General features: G+C 34.6%; 4 protein-coding genes across 4 annotated transcripts; all 4 read right to left on the bottom strand.

The window, feature by feature from the left end:
* Positions 1 to 1,625: 1,625 nt before the first annotated feature.
* On the bottom strand, positions 1,626 to 2,204 carry LOC111007442 (CDP-diacylglycerol-glycerol-3-phosphate 3-phosphatidyltransferase). Its single transcript, XM_022279810.2, has one exon. The coding sequence runs from the start codon at positions 2,072 to 2,074 to the stop codon at positions 1,829 to 1,831; it is 246 nt and encodes an 81-aa protein (XP_022135502.1). The 5' UTR covers positions 2,075 to 2,204; the 3' UTR covers positions 1,626 to 1,828.
* Positions 2,179 to 13,303, bottom strand: LOC111007441 (alpha-N-acetylglucosaminidase). Its single transcript, XM_088125999.1, has 20 exons — positions 12,881 to 13,303; positions 12,581 to 12,657; positions 12,146 to 12,357; positions 11,867 to 11,988; positions 11,195 to 11,280; positions 10,830 to 10,924; positions 10,173 to 10,254; positions 9,324 to 9,430; positions 9,183 to 9,213; positions 8,826 to 8,943; positions 8,622 to 8,669; positions 8,249 to 8,357; positions 7,372 to 7,475; positions 6,884 to 6,982; positions 6,035 to 6,145; positions 5,603 to 5,835; positions 5,249 to 5,486; positions 5,073 to 5,151; positions 4,703 to 4,966; positions 2,179 to 2,313 (listed from the first exon to the last, which is right to left on the bottom strand). Exons 1-20 carry the CDS (start codon positions 13,103 to 13,105, stop codon positions 2,282 to 2,284), a joined length of 2,472 nt encoding a protein of 823 aa, XP_087982125.1. The 5' UTR covers positions 13,106 to 13,303; the 3' UTR covers positions 2,179 to 2,281.
* Positions 13,304 to 14,435: 1,132 nt separating this feature from the next.
* PUB38 (plant U-box 38) lies at positions 14,436 to 16,488 on the bottom strand. The gene has a single exon (XM_022279828.2). It carries the CDS (start codon positions 16,185 to 16,187, stop codon positions 14,565 to 14,567), a length of 1,623 nt encoding a protein of 540 aa, XP_022135520.1. The 5' UTR covers positions 16,188 to 16,488; the 3' UTR covers positions 14,436 to 14,564.
* Positions 16,489 to 24,052: 7,564 nt separating this feature from the next.
* On the bottom strand, positions 24,053 to 25,678 carry LOC111007361 (peroxidase 41). Its single transcript, XM_088124857.1, has one exon. The coding sequence runs from the start codon at positions 25,295 to 25,297 to the stop codon at positions 24,302 to 24,304; it is 996 nt and encodes a 331-aa protein (XP_087980983.1). The 5' UTR covers positions 25,298 to 25,678; the 3' UTR covers positions 24,053 to 24,301.
* Between the last annotated feature and the right edge of the window lie 33 nt (positions 25,679 to 25,711).

Raw genomic sequence — 25,711 nt, 5'->3', positions numbered from 1 at the left:
TTTAATATAATAATATGTTATAAGAAATAAGAAACCAATATTAAATATTAAATATTAATTTTGGTCTGAATCTTCTAACTTCAATTGTATTTGTCAAAATGAAAATAAATGGACTTTTATTTTTGTTTGATGCGATTTAAATGCATTAATATTGGAATTTAAATGCAGTACCAATGGTCAAAAGTTAATATTAAGATGAGTTGAATTTGGAAAGCAAACCATAATAACTCCAAGAAAAAGTTTATAATGGTTCATCAATTTTGACATTTATTGTAAAAATTAGGTAAAAAAACACTCTTGCTCTTCGAGAAACGGTTTAATCCAATTTTAGATCTCGTTTAGTTATCATAATGAAAATGTTATTTTATTTACTATTAATTGAAATCATAAACGAAATAAAATATATATAAATTACTACTTATACTACTATGTCTCTTTATTCTTTCTAGTTAATTATAAACATATTATTGTACTAATATTTTTTCAATTACAATGATAATACATTTTAATTTATTTTATTATTTTATTACTATATTATTGACGGTAACTATTTTTTATAGTAGCAATTTATTTAATGTTAATAAATTTCAAAATTATATCAATTAAAATACTTTTTATCAATAATTCAATCATCTTTTAATATAAAATGTTATTGGATTCTATTATTATAATATTTAATAATAATGAATTATATTTTTAAAAAATCTATTGATATTAATTAATAATAACGAAATAAAATTAAAAAATTATATTTAATTTATAACATTTTGTAATAAACTCACACATCAACTAATAAAAATAAAATACTAATAGTATAAATGAAAAAGAAATAATAAAAATATAAAATAAATAATTAAAAAGTAATGACAATTTTCATTTGAATTCTATTCTTACGATGTGATAAAAAAAGATTTAGGTGGAAAGGAAACAATTGCTGACAATTTTCATAGAAAAATTCAGAAAATAATTAGTAATGTGAATAAATAAATAAATAATAGAAAATCTATTTTTTCTCCACGTTTTAATTTAATTTTTTTTCAAATATTTAAAATGGTTTTTTTTTTTTTTTTTACAAAATGCATATTCTTTATAAATTTTAAATTATATTAACTAAATTCCACCGGCTAAAAGTTACTAAAGTGTTATCATAACCAAAGTTCCCGAAGGACTTGCTAATTCATTCATTTTCGATGATTTTAAGTGGAGTGGACAAGAAGATTCGAATCGAACTTATAATTTATAGTGGTGAGAGTTAAAATACAAACTCTTCTGATTTTTTCACATAATTTGGGCTTAAACAAAAACTAACGGCCCAATCCAACTTGAGATATGACAAGGCAACTGTGGTTTTTTAACTATAATTATATTTGAATTAATATCATAAACCAAATTTACATAGACCAAAAGAATGGTTTAAATTAATAAATAAAAACTCACATTATAAATCAGCATTTTCCATATCAAATTCCTTTAGTTTTGCCCTAAGATTTGGAATTAACAAGTTTGAAGATGCGATTCTTCACCCTGGTTTACGTTTCTGATGCGAAGTTTCTAGAATCAAACAAAAAGAGAAACGGAAAATCCCGACGAAATTAGAATCAGAAAAAGGAAAAGATGAAATCATATGAACAAAAAGAATAATCAAATTATATATCCTCTATGAAGTACATGTATGTGTATAACCAAGAGAAAGAAAAAACGAAGATATACAGGTCAAAGATGAGCTATATATATATATATATATATGGATACCGATGAAAGAACAGGAAGCCAGAGTGAGAAGAGAGAGACAGAGGAGGAGGAGGAGAAAAATGAAGGAATTCTAATTCTAATTCTTATGAGTGGTTTTATTGTATTTATCTTTGATCCATTGGAGGCCAAGAGAGGTTCCTTCCTTGACCTTTTTGACGCCATTGGAGGCCACAGCTTTGGTCTTCCCAAGCCCTTCTCCGACCTTCTGCTTGTACTTGGCACCGCCGCCGCCGCCGCCCTTCTTGTTTTTGTCCGTGACTATCTCCTTGGAGTCGCTGTAATCCCACTGGTCCGCCCAATCGTAGGAGCCGTTTCCTGCCATGGATTGATTCTCAGAAACCTCAGAGGCTAGGGTTCGAGAAAGAAATTAAAGAAGATAGAGAGAAAATGGATAGAGAGAGAGAGAGAGAGAGAGAGAGAGAGAAAATGGATGGATGAAAGTTTCAGAGATGAAATTGGGGGTTTTATATAGCGAGGCCGAGGCGACTCAGAATCTGATTCAAAGCGTGTGGCGTGTGGAATCGCCAAATCAAAAGTCATACACTATTTGCCTTGCTGTTGCTGCAGTGGAAAATGGAAATGGAATGATCAAAACGGTTACACATTCAAAACGGGTCGGGGCACCCACGAAAATAAGAATATAATTTAGGTTTAAATTTCAAGCTAATTTTTTTGGTTTGGATATTATTCTCGTGTATTTACTCCCAAAATGTAATATTTATTTTAGTCCCTATATTTTAAAATATCATTTTAATTATCTCACCATAAATTTGTATCAAAGATTTGCTATTTTTTTAACTTATATAAAATTTTATAAATAAAAACAAATAATCACCTTTCAAAATTAAAATAGAAACAACTTAAAAAGATATTTTGAAAATAAAAAATGGGGATCAAAAGAATATTTAAACCTAAATTTTTTCTTTGATTTCTTAACTTTTTAAGGATGTTAGATTTGATCAAGATGTCTTGTTGGTCGAGGAAATTTGTTAAAGTCAAATCTGACTTTTATTTGTATGTTGTATGAGTGAGTATATGGATATCTTATAATTAATAATAAATTTATATACTATTATGGCTTTTGAGATTTGTACATCGAATTGTTTGTTACAAAAATAGTATTAAATATTTATGTAATTAACTTTTAAGCTTATTTGATCTTTCTACCAAAACTGATGATCAATTCTAGAATTGCGTTTCTAAAAAAATAAATAATAAATAAAAATAAAATTCCGGACGTGTATTTCCAGTACTAAATATACTCGTATAATAGCAATTTTATTTTTAGTTTCCATGTAAGTTTTTTATAATAGCTTTTAACCGTATAGTTTTAAATTTTTAGTTTTTTCTTTAATTTTTATTCTAAAAAATGGAAAACAGAACATAATTATTTTTTCAAAAGAAAAAATTCAAATAAAAACAATGTTAAATAGTTTTTTTTATTTGACGGAGCAATATTTAAATAGGTTAAGTTACAAGTTTACTTTCAAACTTGAAAAGAGGTGTCAAGTGAGTTCTTAAATTTTAAAAGTTGTTAAACTTTTATTTAGTGTTTGATAGCTCCTTCAAATTCAATGTCCAATAGATTCTTAAACTTTCAATGTTGTTGGATAAATCACCCTTAATTTTGTGTTTAATAGTCCTCTAACCTATCCAATACTTTTAGAACTCAGACCCAAGACTTTAAATTAAAAAAAAAAAAAGTTGAAACAAGAGATTTATTAGACACTAAATTGAAAATTCAATCTGTTAGATAATTTCAAAAGAAAAGATCATTTTTTCACGCTAAATTTGACAAAGTATATCAATTATTTAAACTTTCAATTTCATTAGATTTCATTTTAAACTTTGAAAGTATTGCTATTTCACCTCAAACTTGAAAAGGCATAGCAAATTTTACTATTTAGTAAGTTTTCAATTGAAAATTTGTTGAAAAACAAATCCTCATGTGTCAAATGAATTATAAAACATAAAATTGGTATGAAATTAATAAAAAAAATTTCTGAAATATTAAATTTTGATTTAGTTATTTAATAGTTGATTTTATACATTAATCAAACATTTCATTAAATTAGTAAATTTTTGGAGTTTTTACATTCTATTTTAAAAAATAAAGGAGTGAATTAACAAAAATTGAATGAAAGTAAAAATTACGTGGAAAAAAAAAAACAAATGACGCATTAAAAAAATTATTAAATACTATTTTGTTGTCATTCGTTAGTATTGGTTCAGGTAGATGTTAGATCCAGAAGCTTCTAAGGCAGAAGTCGTTAACTAACCAAAACCAACCATCACAGCCAACCTGACTCTACTTTCGGTCACCGCTTACGCCACCTGAAATTTATTTGGCTATTTCTGGGAAACAGAGGCCTGCTCTTTTCATACAACTTTATTTTATCTCGTCAAATCAAACCTTTGAACGGGGACCAAACTAACCAATATGAATATATTATGCACAGACAAGCAACAGTTCCATATATAAATATATATTGCTCATCGTTATCCAAGGAGAGGACAAAATACAATACTACATTCTAGAGGGCAAATTTTGACTTTCCATTTTCCAATATTTATAGCTTCTAATTTTAGTCTTCAAAATTTTCAAACCCATTCATACGTTATTTTCATCCTCTAATCTCACTCGTTATATAAGATTTTAAATATTGAATTACAAAAATGAAAAAGTGGACAAAATTTCATGTTTTTTGAAAAGAAAATTTAAACTTTTCAGCATGAATAGGCAGCCACACAATGTCTTAATTTCCAGATACACACACCACAATTTTGACAAATATACTAATAGAGTTGAAAACTTTCAAAGCTTGTGGCTAGTTTTCAACACGATCTAGAGAATTGGGGCAGGGGGAACACGAACAAGTAACAGACAGAACAAGTAAGAGAAGCATATATTATGCAGCATTTAAATATTAGTTACTGGCAAATATCTTACCTGATTCATTGTGATCATAGCTTTCCAGTATTTGCATGTATTTGCGGTAAAGCCAGCGGGACGTGTCAATTGCATCTCCACTAATTTCCACAGGGAAAACCTTTCTGCTGTTTTGCCAATCATTTGTAAGCTTTATCCACTCCCTCCTCCAATTACTCAATGGGAAGCCATAGCCATTCTCTAAACTTTCTTTCAAGAACTTGAAGTATATTGCAGCTCGAGGACCGTAGTAATCGCCCAAGAGTCCACTCCAGTACTTGTTTCCTGAATTGAGATGAAACAAATTAAACTGATGTACACAGTACATGATCTCAATGATACTGTAGTGATGGGGAATGTTATCCGGATGCAAATATTCATTACATATTACCGTAATCACGAAGCAAACTCGCTTCGTCCTCTGTGTTGTCAAACCACATGGTTATTTGAGTTCTTGCATTCCACTCATACTGTAATTCGAGATTAGAGCAGGCAAAAGTTGTAGTCAGAATTTGAATGTCGTTAGAATAAATGTCACATGATTGGTAAAATGGTCTTGAATTGGACCTGTTTTTCCTGCTCTTCATCTTGGGCAAGTTGCTTGGCGCTTTCTAACCAAGGTCCCAAAAGAAATCCCTCGTGGCAAGCCAATAATGTGTCTATATCTTTAACAAGTTCAAGAAACTGCTGGCTTAAGCTGGCCATTTTTTGGGCATCATATAACTGATATGCTTTGACAATTCTAAAGAACAGTTCGTTCGAGTATTTGGCTAGAGCTTGTCTAGTCAAGTCCACAAGGTCATACCTATGTGTAGCAACCAAAGCCATTTTAATGATGTAGACTTTAATAGAGAGAAAGGGACTAGATATGATATCTCTGTAGGTTTCAAATAATAGTATGTTTTAAATTCGTGAGTCAACCTGTACGTATTACTGCCAGAAAGTTGATCACTGCCAGCAATGAAAAGCTTTAATGCACGAATTACTTCAGAAGTGGAATACCACAGATGAGGTCGGTCAAACGTTGCATGCAAGAGGCTACCTACGCTTGAGTTGAAGTTCCTGTATCGGTCACGGTCAGACCCCTCAGGTAATTCTAAGATTGACGATGGATCAACATCAGGAAATGCCACAATTACGTCCCTGTTTTTGTCCTTTTCCATATTGACCGGGATATGTTAGTATAGCATATTTGAACATGATTCACAGATTTAGCCTTGCAAGATACGTCATGAGATGAAAGGAAGACGCTGACTATTCTAAAGCAATAAGACCGCAGACACTTGTTATGGAAGTACAAAAAGGCAGGGAAGAAAAAGGTTGAACAGACATTACAACTCTTCTCGTACTTACATAGGCACCGTCAGTGCAATTGTAGATGGTGTGATATAATACATCCCAGGCATCTTGTATTGAAGGGACTAATTGACCATAGCGTCTTATTGAATATTGATCAAGCCATTTCTGAAAACAAAAAGGTATTATTACAAATTTTAACCAATGAGAACAAAGTTTGCAAGAACTTCAGTGTGGTAAAAGGCACCAGGAAAATAAATTCAAATAGTATAACAAGGTGCTAAGGCGGGAGGTGCTAGGGCTACACTTCTCTCATGGATATGGACAAGCTTCATATTGCATATATCAGTTCCTTCTATCAGTGAATTACATGTAAGAAATCAACTGATCTATTTATGCCAATCACCTAGAGGGTAAGAAAACATATTTGCATTACCAAGGATGTGAACCAATGAACCGTAGAAAGAAGCAAAATCACTATGCTTTTCAAATTAATGGCTCTTCATTTTTTTTTTTTTTGGGATAAAAAACGAATTGAAAAAAAAAGAACAAGCTAAGGATAAGGGTCAAGAGGGGCCCTTCCACAAAACTAACACAGAAAAGCTCTCCAATCCTAAATGATCGTAGAGAGACTGTAATTACAAAAGAATTTCATATTTCTATGACACCACCACGAAGCTAGCAAATGAACACTATTATAAAAAGAATCCCAAGACTTAGTCTTGTCTTCAAAAGAGCGAAGATTCCTTTCCAGCCAAATACTCAGTCAAATAAATGGCTCTTCAGTATGTTCAATTTGGTCCATGTGATGTTATTTGTCAGTTTTTGAAAAGTGGAACATGAATGCAACTGGCAACGAAGTAAATGAGTCATCATATTCTAGAAATAATAGAAACGAAATGGTACCTTGACATCAACTTTGTTATGTTGAAAAGCCATTTCAGACATGAGATCATAGACAACAGGATTCTGTTCTATTCCTTCCATGGACATTCCTACCCCGACCTTTAAAAGAATACATGGGTGACAAAAAGGCGTGAATTAAAACATGGCGAAATAAATGATACACATCTCACAGATATATGAGAAAGACAGAAGGTGAGAGGGAGATTGAAATTAGTAATATATTTCTAGATATGTTAGCTGTACAGATGTTACTATCCCACGAGCAATATACAATACCCTAATAATCTGACAAACAATAAGAGAGAGAATCAGTTCATCTCTTCAGAATTATAAATATATTTATATGTACTCAACAATCTAAAGTACTTGATGGATAGAGAAAGAACACCAAATATTGGTTTTGAAAAATTGTCAGAGTTAATATTAAAAATAGTACAGCAATTAAATAATGCTACGATAACACCTAGATATAAAATAGATGAACTTACCATTGTTGAGTATGGACTATTACGAGCTTCAATTGGTCCAGAAGCTATCGAATCTAAAATGCCATACATCTCAACATTTCCGGCAAAGTTATGCAGCATGCACCTGCAAAAGGCAATTGATATTATTAAAGCAAAAATTTACGCGCGTCATGCGTTTGTTGAAATATAGCACACAGCTAAAGAAACAATTAATCAACTTAATCTTAGGACTCTGCACACGACACCTAAAGCACAATCATATATGGTCCGGGACAAGAGTGCATAGTTAATGAGACAGGTAGTTTATCTTTTAAATTGTTGTGAAACAGCGCAAGTCATGGAATTGATGTTTTAACCTGCAAACTAAATGAAACGGAATATCAAAGTTGCCTTATTACTATGATGTACGAAATCATATAGAAGAATAAAAATACAAAGAAAATATTGAATGACTGAAAATACATGGTAAAATGACATAATTTTAAGATATACATAAAAATAGCAAAAATTTTGGTATTGTTATGCTTAATCAGGGAAAATTTAATAAATCAACCCTACCACCATGGTATGAAAAACTCCTTTCGAGTTAATTTATAAAAAAAAGGCACAAACGAAAATAGATATAAAATATGCCATTCTCGATACCACTGTTTTAAATCGTTATTTGGATTTTCAATATAATCAACCATGCCTAGCAACTTGGAAAAAGTAACAGCCATATAGAATAACGTACAAATGAAGATTGAATGTCTATACTTGGTTGATAAATATAACGTATTAATCCATATCACTCTCGTCTGCTATGGAAAAAAGGCTGTTCACGATGTCAGCCTAAGTCTTGACCATTTACTAGACCTGAACTCTAAAACCAAGCAAGAGAAAGGAATAGAGACTTTCCAGATGTAAGGGGTGCCATAAAATTGCTCAGAAGATATCCAGATCGGTTTCACTTCAGCATACAGATCCAGGACTACCAGTCTTCCCAGAGGCACAGAATGCAAAAGAGCCTGAAAAATGCTTCTCCAATGTCAACCAAATGTGACAGTAATGTACAATAATAAAGCCTCGAGATTGAATAGATAAAAGAAGGTATAGCACATTAAAGAGGCTGGGTCAATAAATTGGCACATTTATTAGCACAAAGGATTTGAGCCAAGGATGCCCTGAAAGTAGCCTTCATATGTAATTATCTAATAATGCTTGAAAATTTTTCGAAGATACGTTTGTGTTTGAGTGCACGAGCCAATGGTGATAAAAATTATTATTATAACCTTCATTTGTTGAGGCCTCCAGAAGGGATCATATGAAAACATCCACCCCTGTAAATGAACAAATTTCATTAGCAACAAGATTAAGACTAAACTTGGCAGTTCATCAACAAAGACAACAGAAGAGATGTAGTGGACATTCACTAATCAATATCATGATTCATGTTACACTTGCATAGCTTAGATGGCCAGGGAACCAACAATCACCTGCATTAACCAGACAGCATCAGAATCACCAGCTTGCATTCCTCCAAAAATAGCTGCACCTAATGAAGAGATGTATTCTGCTGCATCAACAGGTGGAGTGTTCTCATCAAAGGTATCACTGTAGGGTGACAAGATGATCATGATGTAAAAGTTTAATTCCTGATATTTCTCATGTTTGAAGAAAATGCAATTTAGAGACCGTCCAAACCACTATTGCCCCAATTTTAAATGCTTGTCCGCATTTCCTCTACTGCCATTCTAATGTAATGAAGCAGAGTAGACAATGAAAATTAAAGGAAAAAAGTACCACTTGCAAGACAAATTCTGAATATAAGGAATCAGAGAAAAGAGCCATACCAATTGTATAGATGGGAAGTTCTTCCGTATTCTGACCAAAAACGCAATTTCAGACACAATTAGAATAATCAAGAATCATTTAGCTAGGCGCAAAATATCCTATTCTCACACAGTTCATTAGCATAGATCCAAAAATAATACCTTTCAGTTGTTGCTCAATAAACGCTTTGCCAATCTCAACAAATAAAGGATCCATGGCATCGAGAAGGTAAGTGCAGCACCATCTAGGGTCACTGTGAACAGAAAACCTGCAGACCAATGGGTATCATATAAATGATTAACATTGTAAATAACTAAGTAAGTACTTCGCAATAATTTTTTAGCTCCTCAAGCATCATTCTAGGGTCTCAAGACTTGAAGGATACTGCCAATGTTGTTGCCTTCACATCAAAAGCTGCAAAGTTTTCGTGTCAAAATTAAGTAGTTCTAAACTATTTTACCAATTACTATGAGCCAATTTTGAATTCATAATACTCCATGCAAAGCTAAGAAGATCATTTCATATTTCTGTTTTGAACTTCTATAAACAGAATTCAGAGTTTTGTTCCCATCAGTCTTTCTATGTATATAATTCTTCTCTAGATTCTCTTTACCTACCTACTCCTTTTTTTTTTTTGGTAATTTAAGTGTTTCTCTTTAGGTAATTAGTCAATCCTAAAAATACTTCATATTGATAAATATTAATCACTCAAAAAGCAATTCTACGTAAATTGAAACACTTTTGATATATTATGTACTTCTAAATAGATTCAAAGCACTTTTGAAGTCTTCCGACCAAAAAACAAAGAAATTAATAGTCAAGCACTTTTTTCAAAGTAATTTTTAAAGCAGATCACATCCTTCCAAACATGGATTTAACTAACTCTGGTTCCACAATTTTCCAAAGTTTATTCTAATCAGATGCCGAAGAGATATATTATGGCATTAAAGAAACATTTTGCACCATAACAAGTACGAATTTTATATCAAATAATGACACACGTGAATTACCAATTTCCCAAGCGTGTTATCTTTGCTGATGGATATATTTGTTTGAAAGCAGCAGGAATGTTACCCGAAAAGGCTGGCAGAACTGGAAAGAAGGAAAAAGAAAACCATGGTCCACAGGTTATTCCTAGCATGAGACTTCTACAACTTTCGTCTAACAGATAGACTGTACGAGCTATAACAAATGTGCAAAAATTGAAATTCATGTGATCTAGAATTAAACTAGCATTTTGTTCAAATACATAGGCTACATTAGCTATAATGCTAAGCATAAATTTTGACATTTTTGTATTTAAAGATTAATTTCACCAAACTGAAAACAAGGAACAAAAAACACAAATTCCCAGGAAGATCCTGAATGAACGTCGCTGTAGAAAGCATCATTTCTATCTCCCTTATAAACTTAAATTACAGTTGTGTATTTCTTTTCTTTTGTAGAGCACAGTTACGAAAGCCAAATTATATTAAAATCAGAAAATAGTCAGCACCATTACTGAAAATTTTAAAACAGCAACAAAAAAGAAAGCCAATGTGAAAATGAATATTTAAATGGAATAGAATATAAAGTTTACTACAGCGTCATTTGCAGGAAATTTTGAACTTTATTGCAACAACACAAGGTAGAAAACAAATTGACTGACATTTGATGCTTAAAAATACCTGGAGTCATTCCTAGCTCAAACATTCGGGCAAGAACCTTTTTCTGCAGAATAAGTTGTTGGTCGAACCAACTTTGTGGCAGTGACCCACCCCATCTGATAAAATTTTTTATATTCAAAGGGAAATGATCAAGAAATTTTAAGATGTAAGATTTTTATTAGTAGAAGTAAAAGATGAGGTCCAATAAACATGACCCGTTAAAGCCACTTTCTACATAAATCTAATTGGACAAGGAAGATTATGAAGCTGGTTGTGATGATAATGCTATATTTATCATTCCATATTTCATTTTAGTCAACCATTGGAATAAAAAATCCATCTGACAACATGATCCATTTTAACGGAGTTACAAAGCAACTACTAACTTGTGCAAATTTCCCATACGTGACCATGCAAGAAATGCTGGACCTCCAAAGAAATCATCCAAATCCGTGTTGCTTATATTAAATTTCTGCAAATATAATCTGGAGTTAGATCAATCTATATTTTGAACCTCGTAAGTTGAAATAAGAGCAGAACCTGAGAAATTATTAGAGATAAGCCTTTTCCCTTTGGCTGCTTTATTACATAAATTGAAATGCAGGAAACAAGTAAAACTATAATTAATGGGACAGCTGATTCTTTTGTATTATAATTTCTGGAGAGAAAAAAAAAAGGCAGGAAAGCTATAATGTAACAATAGCATGATGAAGAAACCAGTGAATAAAAGAAGCTTATAATGTGGAAAAAGTTGAGATAGTGCTAGAAAGAATATCCAATAGCAGGAAGCAGCGAAGAAAATAATAGACTTATGATACTTTTGTGCAATTGGAGTAAATCTTTGCATCTATAATCTCAAGCTGCACATTAAGTAATATTGTTCCAATCATTATGTACCAAGAGAGGTCGGAAAGTATGGCCTCTGTAGGGTAAATAGACTTCTTAAACATCCTCCAACACCCAAGGGATACAATGTAGAATTATATTTGAGTTGGCGCTTGCTCAATATATCATTATGTTGAAGGGCAGTATGGATAACGATAAGAAGAACAACCAACCTGAAATACTTTCTGCCAGATAGCCTCCTGCCCAGTAAATGCTAGAGGCATATTGATACCCTGAAGAGCCATCCAGTCTATTTCCTTTTTCCATCTTTCCCAGTCCCACCAGGCAAAAGAGTCTTTCAAAAGCAAAGAAGATGAAAATAGAAAGACGTTTATCAAAACAGTAACCAAAAAACTGTTATTCGAGGAACACAAATTAGTTTAATGCAATTCTTTTTTCCTATCTAATGGCACATTGCAGCAAAATGAATGCAATTTCAAAGAAAACCTTACAGCTTGAAGTAACTGCATTTTGATAATAGTTCAAGGGAACAGGCCTCTGTACAATAATTTCGTTACTCTGAATACGAGGTAACAAGCCTGCCTTAGGTACAGAAAATAGTTGTGAGCCACCTGTTTTATCCCAAGATATGTGTGCACCGCACCAGTGCTTTAGATACCAATGCAAGCCAGCTAAAATCTCTACTCCAGTGACTCCAGCGATTCTAGCAAAAGATTGAAAGTCATGTTCGTGTTAATAAAACAAGTTCTATTTTGTATTATTTTGCAGAGTACAACGCGTGATGACTGATATCAATGAATCAACATTTTTAGTGCCGTGAACACACAATACTTCATTTGCAAAACAATAGAAGCTTAATCAAAGTTTAAAGAGCCATTTCATCAGTAGAGTCCAATTAAAAGGAGAATAAAATAGTTTCTACGTACAAAATTTCAGGATCCCCTGGTCTCCTGAACGAGCGATGGTTCCTGATCACAAAGCAAGATTCCCTACCACATTTGTCCTGGAAAAAAAATGAACAAATAGATAAACGGCAGAAGGATACACAGAAGCAGACTACACTTTAGAAAACGAGAGTCCTTTCATTTCCAAAAGATCCAAGCATCGGACAAAGCTATACAGATGCGCCGTCCTCGAACAAAACAAGTCAAACTCTCCTACGAACTCCTCCGCACTCTTCTCAGCAGCCAAACAGTGCACAGAAACTTTGTAAAACGAACAAGTACCTTAGAGACGATTTGAAAGTCAAAGCTGGAGAGGTGCGAAGGAAGAAGCCGACGAAGAACTCCACGAGCCGCAGCAACTTGGACATGCGCAGGCGCCCTCTCGCGATCCTGAATTTCCAGAAGCCGAGAAATGTAACCAACTCCGATCGTGGAGAAACGAGAAGTGGAGAAGGCCGCGAATAGGGAAACGAAGATGAGGAAAATGGCAGGAAAAGGGGAAGCCATAGGAACAGGAAAAGAGAAGCAGAGACTGGAAGTGGAAGAAGGAAGTAGAGATGAAATTTAATGGAGGAAATGGGCATAGTGGCGAGGCGATGACGTCGGAGGAATCTTGAAATGGCAATTGCTTTGATGAGTACCAGTGACTACCAGACAATGCCAATGGCCGGCGGTGTCTTCAGAGGAGAGTGGGAGAGCGCGCGAAAGCGAAACTGTAACTGATCAAATGAAATATAAATGTGGATGTGGGGCCTCTTTCGGGCTGGGCTTGGGCTTGGGCTTCCCTTGACGCAAAAGACGACTAATTTAGGGCTTCTTTTTGGTTGGGGATACAAGAAATTGGAAAATATAGTGAAATTACCCAAATGCACAAACGTTGCGTTGCTTGATGTGTTTATTTAACATTAATTTTTATTTTTTCCAATAATACAACGCCGAAAATAAACTTTCATATAGTTTTGCTGATTAATATTCACCCTGTGGCATAATAAAAGATTCACAAATTTCAATTACGGTTTTCTAAAAAACAAATACATTTTTATCCTGAATTCCATATTGTTGACTTTAAAATATGGTAAATCTGAATTTCGACCTAAACAATAATACTAAAAAAGTAAATTTTCTTGAAATCAAGAATTTTTATTATAATTACGAGCTTCATTTTTCAATTTTTTTAATGTATTATTGACCTAAGTCTAAATCTTAAAATAATCACAATTGTATGTCATTATCATGTCAATATATATTCTAACAATTCCACTAAAAAAGTATTACTTGTTCTCTTGAGATATAAGGTTCAAAAATCTTTAACCTTCGATATTTACCATACCAAAAACAAAAAAATATAAACGAGAAATGTAAATATATTAATATTAATGTGGGGGATAATTTACTCAAAATCGAATTATCCTAAAAAAAAAGTGAGATACATGACAAAACCAATTCCAAACTCATACGAAAAAGAAAAGAGTTAATTAAGATATAGAAGAAAACCTAATCTTCTTTAAGATTCGTGGAGTGGACAATGTGTCCCATGCTTCCATCTAAAAAGGCAGGATTATTTATTAAATACATCCTTTATTATAACTTAATTTATCAATCGCTCATTAAACTTTACTTGAAATTACCATAGTTGTCCAGCCCTTAATTAAGTATTAAGACAGATATTAATTTTTCACCAATCAAAGATTTTAAAATTTTAAACTTGATGACAACTCGATATTGTATGGTCATACAAATGTCTATATATATGAATGGACTCGTGACAATCCAAGCTACATATGAACAGTGAAATTAAATATTCCCTAAAGACTAAGCTAAAATACAATTTCTCCACTAAAAAAAATAAATTCACAATCTATAAATTTTACTTTATGGTTTTGGAAGCCATTAATTACATGTTTACAAACAGGAACAAAGCCAATAATCAAAAGCCGAAAAAACAGACCGAAGAAGGAAGAAGAAATCAAAACGGCATCGTATTAGCTGAGCTGGGATTTCTTCCACCGCCGATTCGGTACCGAGTTCGAGTGAGTCCACCCCAGTCAGAACTCGAATCCCCCCCGCTCTCGTCTTCTTCTTCATCGTCTCCGTCGAATCTTCCCTTCATCCTCTGCAAAATCATCTTCGCCTTCTCCCTCGCCCTCTCGCTTCCTCCGTCCACAATCTCTCGCAGCACCTCCATTGCCCTAGCTTCTTTCGCCAGTCCTCTGAATCTCATACTTCCGAAGCTGAGCGCGTACAATGCCGCCACGCAGTTCTCGCGAGTCGACTCGGAGTTCACCTCCTTCGTCCTCAGCATCTCCACCAAGCACCCGACGGCGTCGGCGTCCAGCATTGCCGACCTCCCCTCCGGGCACACGGCGATGTTGCAGAGAATCAGCAGCAGCCGGTCCACCGAGTTTCCCGATTTCACCATGGAAAGTAGAGTTGTCGCGGCGCCGAGTTTCACGAGCTTCACTCGGTTGCTCTGGATCATTGTTAGGTTGTACAGACACAGAGCGGAATCGTCTCGAGTCCGCTCGCTTTCCGATCGGAGCGCGTAGAGGAGCGGCTGAAGCGCGCCGAGGACTCCGATCGCCATCCGATTTTCGTCCTCCAACGCCAGGCTGAAGAGCGCGCCGGCGGCGTGTTCTTGCGACTCGGTATGTCCCCCTTTTAGCACGTCGATTAAGTTCGGAACCAATCCTGACCGCACGATCTTCACTTTGTTGCGCTTTTCGAGGGAGAGATTCACCAGAGAGGCGACGGCGTTGATTTGTACGGTGGAGTATCTCGATGTTATCAAGAGGCGGAGGGCAAAAAGAATCCGAGGCGTGCAAAGCGAAACCCTAATTTTCTCGTCGGCTTTCGTAATCTTTCTCAGCGAAATAACACCTTCTTCTTGCTTAAACACTTCAGGACTCTTGAGCTTCGACAATAATTCCTCCTCTTCTTCGGAGATCGATGAATTAGGGGCTAGGGTTTGGATGAGCGCCTCGTTTTCCACAATTTCAGAGGAAGAAGACGAAGAGGAATAACAAGCAGGTCGAGTGGTAAAGGGCAGAGGAGTTCCGGGACTTCCTCCGACGATTACCGATTCCTCCGACGAGCTCGTGTAGAAGTGATTGGGGCGGTGGCCCACCTCCGTCGCGGCGTGCGAGAAATTCACCGGCGGCAAATCCGATACCCCCTCCAACAATTCCCTATCAGACGAACCCCTAATTCCGGGGTGGGGCTCTTCCTTCTCCATCAATGCGCCAACAATCCTCTCTACGGAGCTATAATCGGGCGCCAGAGGATTCCTCGCACCGGATTCCTTACACCAATTGAGAATCGTATTTTTAATAGCTAAATTCGGAATCACGGTGGTGAAATCGGGCCTCGACCCGTCCTCTAACACAGGGGAGAACCCGAAGTTTATGCAAACCTGCGCAGAAACACGCTCGAAGGTCTGGCCAGAAGAGACAACAACCGGGTCCGCCATTAACGAACCAGAAACTGGGCAAAGAAACTCCTTAGGAGGCTCCCGCGATTCCATCGTCGAATTGGAAGAAGAACGACGGTGGTGGAAGGAGAATTTCCACCGGAACTTGCCATTGCCACCCATACATACACAACCACAGAACAGAAATGAATCCAAATCCACCTGCCCACTTCTGAAACCCAAATTCGGCCGGAAAATAATGGGAGTCGAATTGGGATTGTACAGAGATTAGAGAGACAGAGAGAGAGAGAGAGAGCAGGGCAAGCTGTACCTTAGGGCGTCCACTACACTACTGTGGTTTGCAATTGTTTTGGTGTGTGGGTCTGGTTACCTGATTGACCGGTCAACGGTAAGGACTTGACATTTTACTTCGTTTTTATTTTTATTTTATTTTTCCATGGTTTGAGAAACGGTCCACCCTTAGAAACCCACAGTTTGTTTTTTTATTTCGCTTCTTACTGGTCAATTTCTCTAATATTTCGAAGTCAAAAAAAAAAAAAAAACTCTAATATTTGATTCGGTTTAATTTTAAATCAGTCATATCATAGAAAATTTGTTGAATATGCAATTTTGTGTCTAAAATTTGTATTTTTAACTCATTAAATTACAAGTTTGATAAGTAAATTTTAGAGGGTTTTTAATAAATATTTGAACTTTAGCTTAAAAGGTGTTTCTAAACTTTTAATCCGGTATCTATTAGAATGGTGAATTTTCAATTTTGTATCTAATCAGTTTTTGAACTTTCAATTTTATCGAATTGAATTCCAAACTTCAACTTTCGTTCATTCACTCACTCATTTTAACCCAACAAAATATTGTAAAAGAACTAAAAAAAATCGCCAATTTAGTGAATTCAAATATTGTACAAAATTAACTTTTTCTTAATCAACAGTTAAATAACTTTGCAAACATTTATAAACTTAAACTAAAAAATCAAATCTAATATAATTTTTTTCTTAATCCTATAATTTTGTACCAAATATTTATTTTGTAATTCATTTGACACGTGATAATATACTTTCTACAATATTTCAATCGAGAATGTATCAAAAGGTAAAAATTACAATAATTTATAAAGTTTAAAGTGAAGATTGCAACATTCATCCAAGTTAAAGGTGTACTTTGACAATATTGAAAGTAAAGTTTTGGAGTACCAATTGACGCACCTTATTAAGTTTATGGGTTTTTTTTTCTTTTAAGAATTTTTTTTTATGGTTAAAATTAATAGATGCGTTCGGCCCAAAATAAATAATAATTGGGAGATGTTCTAAACTAAATAATAATAATAATTGGGAGAGAGAGTGAAAAATAAATTCATACGTGGCACGAGGGACCCACGTAATGTAGTGAGCAAAATATTCTTGTCCTCTAGAAACGGCACAAGCAATACTCTGCTTTTGGGATTTGAATTATAATGTTCGTCACACACAATTCCATAAATATTTATTTATTTCTTTTTCATGGAACAAAATTGGTCATATTTTTAATTCACACAAATGGCAAACACACTTCTAAATTGCAACAAACGGATTGGTTCTATTGGTCTCCATTTTGCTGCTTCCTTTTTATCTTCGTTCTTTCTTATCAATCCTAAATTTCTACACCCCTATTAAGATTTGTATAGTTTTTTCTTTTTTAATATATATTTATGTTTTATTTTTCCAATTGATGATGTGATTCAATAATAGGAAGGTAAAAAATGAGACACGCCTCACATGGGGTGCATGCCATCATTTTTACCGCACCAGGAGCTATGATTTATGGACTGCACATACTACCAAAAAAAAAAAGATATTTATAATTACCTTTTTTATTATTTTTTTTTTTCATATATGGTTAAACTTCAGTGACCCTTTGGATCTAATTATTAGAGCTATGTGTTATTGAAAAAAAATAATAATAAAATGATGGCAATGGGTTTGTAAAATCACACCACTTAACATAAGAATTAATTAAACGGTACACAAATATATATATATATCATCTTAGGCTCATTAATATATAAGCTTAACTTAATTAGCTATTCATCTTACTCCGCAAAAAAAAAAATACAAAAAATACAAAAAAACTTTAGCTATTCATCAGTCCAACAAATAATCATAAATATGTGTGTACAACAAGTATTGAGGATGTCTCAATTGCATTTTTTTTTCCTTTATGAATACAACACTTATGGATTTGAACTCACAACCTCATGGTTGGAGGTAGATAGATGTCAATATCGCTGAGCTAGCTCAGATTGGCAATGTCTCAATTGAATTGATTATATTGCATTGTAAATTTGCATAATTTTATAGTGCAAAATTTGATTCTATCCCAAATTAAGCTATAGATCTTAAATAACCATGGTTTAAAGCGAGTATTGATGACTTATAAAAATGTAAAATACTTTTTGGTATAAACATTTATGCATTTAAAAATAATTTAAGTGCTTATAAAAATTATTCTTAGAAATTTTAAAATCATGTTTGGCTTAATCAAGTAACAGTACTTTTAGCTATATATGTAGCAAAATAATCCTAAATATTATTGTAAATTCGAGCTTTATCATATGTATACGTATTAATTAATTACGTTACATGAAACTCAAAGTTGGATTGTATATTATACCAATTGGGTTGTTATGAAGCTTGATAACTGATAATTACTTTATTGTCGGATCATTTATGGTGATTTTTTTAGATGTGTCCGTTTACCAATTATTAGGTCGTTAGGCATAATATTTAAGTTTAATACATGAAAGATAGTGCATGCCTCTTATTTGTAGGGTACAAAAATACAAAGATGGAACATGGCGGGACACTTAAATGATTAATTGTTGATGATTTATCATACAAATTTATTATGGTTTGGTTTCGTGTTTTTCCTGTCTTGTGTTCAAGTTAACCTATGATTTCTTATTCTTGTTTCTCTACCTTATGAAAGAAATATAAACGTGTTTATGACATAAATATAATTAATATTCAAAATTTAGTATATCATTGATAACAATGTTGCGTTTGCAATTTATAAGTGAAAAATTGTGAAAATAGCCATTATTCGAAAATTAGAAGCAATAAATATCAAATTTTTTAGGGGAAAAAAACATTTTGCACAAACTTTTGAGGAAAAAAAAGGGAGAGAACAAAAACGGAGAAAACGACCACGCGAAAATTATATCATCAATTGATTATCAATAACAGGGAAGAAAACATTTATGAAATTTTTTTTAACGGATTATAAATATGGACTATGAATCGAATGTCTTTTCGTATGGTGACAAAATTATGAATTTGTTTTATCGTGAAAAAAGAGACGTAACCAAATGTAAAAAAGACAAAATATTTAGAAACATTCTGCCAGCTAAGTTATGGGGCTCCTATTTATACTGCATGAATAAGTAGAAAAGAACTGAGTGTAAAATTCAAAAATAGAGAAAAAAACCCACCTAAAAAAATTTACTACGTGAAAAATTAATTTTTCAAATAGATTTTTCTCTTTGATCCCAATCATACAAAACATCCCCTAGTAAAACTTTAGTAACCGAAGCACATTGTATTTTTATAGAGCGGGACAACGAATTTTAATTCTAATATTTTACTAAAGCTAAACTATCAATACACGAAACTTTAAGTCGCCAACGTTAGATAAATTGTGGTTGCTATTTTGTCAAGGTAACTCGTAAAATCTTGATAAATTACAACTTTGATGTGAAATATTGACCCTAACTTATTTATTCATTTTGCAAAATTGATCTCACTTAAAAAATATATAGAAAACAACTCGACATGGAATAACGTACACCTCGAATTCAACTTAATTTAGCTAACCCGAGTACTTTATTGGTCATGTCATATTAATCTATAGACCATATAAAATTCGACTTTAAATTCAACACATAGACTAGGTAGTACCACGGTAGAATTTGAACTCATTAGTCCTACGTTTAAAATCTACAATTTTAAGAATTGTTAATTCAGCAGTCGCCAATGATGTGCTTTTTTTCCCTCTAAAATGACAATTAATTGAGTTTTGGGGCAAAAAAAGAAATGTAGACAGAAGAAAAGCCATATGAGATGGGTATTATACAATTGACTAACAAATTCTGATGAAGATTCAGATATGATATGACCCTCAAGAAAGAGAGAGGGTAAAAAAAAAGTTGATGAACTTTTACTTCCATTAAGGTGGTCATCCCAAAAAAGAAGAGTATTGAAAATGAAAAATGCCCCAAAATCAAAATTAGGGCCTTTTTCTTAAATTCAACACGGAAAAAATATATATATATTCAAACCTCGATCGCACGTTCTATAAGATTCTTCAATTCTAATTTTTGAATGCCTTGATTACTCGATCATCGAAATCACTGAATCTCAATGCATGAGTGATGAGACAGAGACGACAGTTACAAATTTCACAGGCGTCAATCAAAATCAAAACAAAATTCACATCTGCCTCGCGCGTTTTACTCTATTATATATCTGCGCGTTCGTTTGCTACGTAAATCAATGAACAAAAAACCTAGAGATCAATTTCTTCCATGTGTGTGGATAAAGCTACATCAAATAAATAATCGAGAGAAACAGAATGCACATGTACAGTGAGTGACAGACTCACAACTCAGGAAAAAGGCGAAATCGCGATGAAATCGAAAAACAAAACGTTTGACAGAAATGAAAGAAAGAAATTAGATAGGGATTTAATTTTTACTTGAGTGGATGCATGTGTGAAGAATGGGATCGGACCGTGAAGCTTGATTCCCCAAGAGCAGTCGACAGATTCATCGATCGACGATCGACCAGCGCTCGGCTGATTTTGAAAAATCTCCAGAAACGGCCCCTAGGGCTTTTGTTTTTTAGGGTTTCGCCGGAGATCGTGATTCGTGAGAGAGGAGATGGAAGAAAGGGAGCGGCGGAGGATCTGGAGAGATGAAGAAGAAGGAGCAGGAATTAATCATGGTAGAAGAGAGAGAGAGAGAGAGAGAGAGAGAGGAGGCATGATGATTGCTATTGTTGAAAGTTGGCTTCACCGATCGAGCACCAGCTGCCTCTCTCTCTCTCTCTCTCTCTCTCTCTAGGGGAAAGAGAGAGAGAGACTCTCTCTCTCTTCTCTAATGGGAAGAATTATCATGAAACTTTACAGTTGTTAAGCCTTCTCCCATTCCCAATCTCCTATGCAACACAATTTTCTTTCTTATCGTCCTTGATAGGGATGTTATTCACTGGTCGGGTTGGCTCGGATTGGGGTATTTTTGAGATTTGGGTTGGAAATTTGTAGGAACCATAAAATGATGGTCAACCCAACCCAATAAATTCGGGTTGCATCGGATTGGGTTGTCGGGTTCTTTTTTTTTAATTAATTAATTAATTAATTAATTTTTGTTTTGTTTATAACATGGACCAAAAAAGCATTGAAAAATCAAAATCTAAGCACAAATTCAAATCCTAATTTAAACCAACATGTAAGTCTTAATTTAATACAAATTTTAAAATTTTACATTATCCAAAGCTTACAGCTTATTATAGAGAGATGAGGGAAAGGAAGATGAAATTGAAAATGTTAGAAAAGAGAGAGAATCAAACATAATATCGGGTCGGGTCGGGTTGACCCGAGATTTTCATCGGTCAACCCAAGACCCGACCAAACTCGGTCGGGTTGGGATTTTTCCAATCCAGCCCAACCCAATGTTAGATTCAACCCAATCCAAGGGTTGGGTTGGGTTCGTCAGGTTGTCGGGTTCCTTGAACACCCCCTAGTCCTTAATCAGGAACGCCGCCCCTCTTAATTCATTTTTTATAACCACGCCACGTGGCCTATACCAAAGGTTCTTTATGATCAAAACTCTCTCCAGCCACACGTCGTGTGGGGCTTGTATTGGGGAGGGATACTCTCATTCGACCACAAGCCCACTACACCACCATTTACTGGTGGTTCCTGACCCTCTTAATTTATTTTAGATTACAAAAATTATAAATAAAAAATTTCTCTCACGAAGTTTTATTATCATTATTGTTGACGCAATTTTTGGGAACCTGGTTGGATTGGAGGTCTGAATTACTCGAACCAAACAAGCCTGCGTGGATCGATCACCAAGTGATCAAGGAGAGGTTTAGTCTAGCTAGGAGAAGTCGTGACCCGATTGTGTACAGAGGAATGACGAGATCTTGTTGTTTGGAAGATCAAAGAAGTTGATAGTCTCCACGAGATCTTGATTTTGGAAGTTGAGGCGAAAGCGACCTGTAAAAAGAGAATGTATGTCAGTATGGTGCCAGCCTTCCACACTCCAAGTCAATATACGAACTTGAGAGAAGATAAGTAAAAAGTGACTTAAGAGGAAATGAGGTACATTAAAAGGTTAAGAGCCCTTTCTATTTATAGGAGATATGGTAGTTAAGTGCATTGTTGATGAATGTATTTGGTCACGCAAGGGTTGCACAAAGTCGCTATATGGTCTGTCTTACACGTGCATGGTCATGGTCGTGCTATGGCCATGCTATGTGCATGACTACACTTCCCACTTGGTTTGTGTTGTTTTCCTCTAACCCAAGTCTGAAATAGGTCGACAATTATTATATGCTTACTAGTTAATTTGAAAACATTGTTTGGAGGGAAAAGTAGATATGAATTATTAGAGTTTTAGAGTTTTTTTCTCTGAAGGATAAAACATTATTTTGTAATTGTCGGATATAGATTTGAATATTTGACATTATGAAGTAATTTTTAATATCTTAATCATTAAATTATATTAATGTTGGTAATATTAGGGTTTAATGTTGTTTCAAAGTACAAATACTATTGGTTGTATTTGTTTTTTTACAAGTACATGACTTATATATGAGAGAATGTAGCCACAATAATCAGTATATAATTAGCTTTAATAAAATGATGGGAATAAATTTTAAATAAATAATTTTTAATCATAACAAAGCATGGCTTCACATATATAAAAATTAAATATAAATAAACAAATATATCATTTTCTTTTCTGCGGTAGACATAGACCTAATTCACATCATGCATTGTAAAAAAAAAAAAAAAAAAAAAAAATATTCACATCATGCCAAGTAAAGATATTATTTTCAAAATCTTCTCTCTCTCTTACATTATGCCGATATTAGTCAATAATTGCCATTTAGAGCATCTTCTACTATATGATTTTCACCCCCCATTTTGTGAAATTACTCACCAATATTATTCTACTATGCTTCCACAGCCATTAGTAATTAATTAGCTGATAATTAAATGACATTCATAAAAGCTTAATTAGCAAAATTGCCACGTCATCAAATCTAATTATTATCCGCATTCTAACCGTCAGGTAGCATTCTATTATGTCAGCATATATTTTACCCTATTAATTTTTTATACAATTCGTCGTACAAATTACACAAATTTGGATAATCTATTCATTTATATATGCCTATCTGAATATATATATTATATAAATTCAAGAATTAGTTGAGATAACACATGATCTAAAAAATAGTTTCTCTTCATATATGCACCGAAAAAATCATTTATTTCATATGGCTTCTAAATTTTAGTGACAAAAAACCAAAACAAAACAATCACAGTGAAAGAGGAGAAGAGAGAGAGAGTGTGTGTGAAAGAAAACATGGTATATAAATAATAATTTAAATAATTTTATTTTAGTTAAATTATAGATTTAAATACTGATTAAAAAAACAAATTTTTGTTTTTAAGTATGGATAAAGATCATTAACCTCAAATCTTTAAACTCGCGATTCAAAAATGCAGAATTAGTCTCCAATATGAGAAGAAAACCATATATTATAAAAGTAAACATTTTTATATACAAAAAAATTGAAATGTAAACATTTTTTCCTAAAGTTGCAATTACAGTTCACTTTATTTAAATTCTCAAAACCATTTACCTATAATATTGAATTTAGAGAAAGAAAAAAATCATTCCTTGTGATGTGACCAACTTCTCTAAGTTTCATGCAATAAAAAAAGGAAATTTCACTCCATTAAAATACCAAATAAAGTACAAAAACATATATTTATTAATTCTTCCTCCTCTCAAATTCTGTTCCACCAGTGAAAACTCACCCTTTCTCAAGTCTTAACAGCGAGTTCACAAAAACAAAAACAAAAGGGCCAACAAAATCCCCTCTACGAATTAAAAAAAATCAACCGATCAATTTTATAAAAAGAATAATAATCATTTATGGAGATGTGTCATGCCATTGCCATTACAGTCCGAAAAATCTTTTTATTTATTTGTTTTCTTTCAATCAAGCGCTGATTGAATTGAACACATCGCATCTTCTCCTCACTTCTCCTTTCCCTTCAGCTTTAATCTCAAGAACGCTCAGCTTCTCCATGGCTTGCGAGAAGTCCCTGAAGAACGCCGCCTCGTCTCCGGCGTACAGCTCCACGAACTTCTTCGTCCTCGGATCCTTCGCCAGCGCCTGATCGGAGGCCAGAAGCCCCATTCCTCTCAGCAGATTCCGGTAGTACATGTTGTCGAACTTTCCCGGCGTCGTCGCGTCGCTGAACGCTGACATTCCCGGATTCTTCTGGTAATCGGCGCAGGTCTTCTTCAGCGCTTCGGCCAATTTCGGATGGATCTCCGGATCCGTCGGCGTCGTCTTGCTGAAATTGAAGAGCCGGTCGCTGAACTCCTTGCAGTTCGAGAATCCGATCGTGCGTCCGCCGGATAGCGCCACCATTTCCTGAACCGAGAAGCCTTTCGCCGCGAATAGCTTGATCATCTCGTCAACCGTTTGATTCGCCCTTGGAACATTCCCTTCCACGGCAGAGGATTTCGAGACGAGGCTGTCTTTTCGCCCTAATAGAACCTCATACGACGGTCCGCCTACGAGCGTGACCAGATCTCGCGTCGCCTGTGCCAATACGTCGGAGCAGGACACGATCCCGGGGCAGGAGAGCTCCAATGTGATCTTCGCTCGAGTGACGACATCGAAGGCGTCGCCAGGCAGAGAGAGGTTGATATCGGAATCGCGCTCGGCGTGATTGAAGGAATTGGAGGCAACAAGAACAGAGGCATCGCAACCTCCAACCATACAATCGTGAAGGAAGAGGCGGAGAGTAGCGGCGGCAGTGGCGGGACTGGCGCCCTGCTTGAGACTGACGGTCTCGCGAACGATGGTGGCAAAATTGGGGCAAGTGGCCTGGTAGTAATCGAGAGAAAGGGTGGATTCGACGGAGAATGGGACGGATAGGGCGAAGAGAACAAAAAGGAAAGCGGCGGGAGAGGAGAGAGCCATGGCGGAAGAGGAAGAAGGTTGGGGGAAAACCTGCTTCCTCTGGATATATGTGGAACAATGGAAGGAAGGCGGTGACTGTGTGACTGTGAATGTGAGAAGGAAGCAATGGGTGGATTGGGAGGATGGAGAAGGGGGGCTTGAAATAGGAGTGGAGATGGAGGGTGGGGCAGTGGATGGGAGAGCTTTTAGGGGATCGGTTATGGCGGAAGCTGGTTATGGTCTCTCAAATTTTTGCAGTTCCGACTTCCATGGATGACTCCATAAAATTGCTTGCCAGAAGATTTTTGTTGACTGCGTATTTTCCGCTCAAAAAATAGTGTCTATATATAAAAATTTAAATGAACGAGTTGGTGATCAAAAAAACAAAAAACAATGAACGAGTTAATTATTTTTATGATTATATATAGTTTTTGA

Source organism: Momordica charantia, assembly GCF_013281855.1.
Source record: "Momordica charantia cultivar OHB3-1 chromosome 6 unlocalized genomic scaffold, Mcharantia_2.0 BLBB01000006.1, whole genome shotgun sequence".
In the NCBI taxonomy this organism is placed as follows: Eukaryota; Viridiplantae; Streptophyta; class Magnoliopsida; order Cucurbitales; family Cucurbitaceae; genus Momordica; species Momordica charantia.
The sequence above is the reverse complement of the archived record's forward strand: the minus strand, read 5'-3'. Positions and strand labels throughout refer to the sequence as shown.

Excerpts from the sequence above, each read along its gene's own strand:
- LOC111007442 (XM_022279810.2), bottom strand. The coding sequence starts at position 2,074 with ATGGCAGGAAACGGCTCCTACGATTGGGCGGACCAGTGGGATTACAGC.
- PUB38 (XM_022279828.2), bottom strand. The coding sequence starts at position 16,187 with ATGGGTGGCAATGGCAAGTTCCGGTGGAAATTCTCCTTCCACCACCGT.
- LOC111007441 (XM_088125999.1), bottom strand. The coding sequence starts at position 13,105 with ATGGCTTCCCCTTTTCCTGCCATTTTCCTCATCTTCGTTTCCCTATTC. Across the intron at positions 12,658-12,880 it reads ACTTTCAAATCGTCTCTAAG|GACAAATGTGGTAGGGAATC; the intron begins GTACTTGTTCGT and ends TTTTTTTTCCAG. Across the intron at positions 4,967-5,072 it reads GAGTTTGCTTCGTGATTACG|GAAACAAGTACTGGAGTGGA; the intron begins GTAATATGTAAT and ends ATCTCAATTCAG.
- LOC111007361 (XM_088124857.1), bottom strand. The coding sequence starts at position 25,297 with ATGGCTCTCTCCTCTCCCGCCGCTTTCCTTTTTGTTCTCTTCGCCCTA.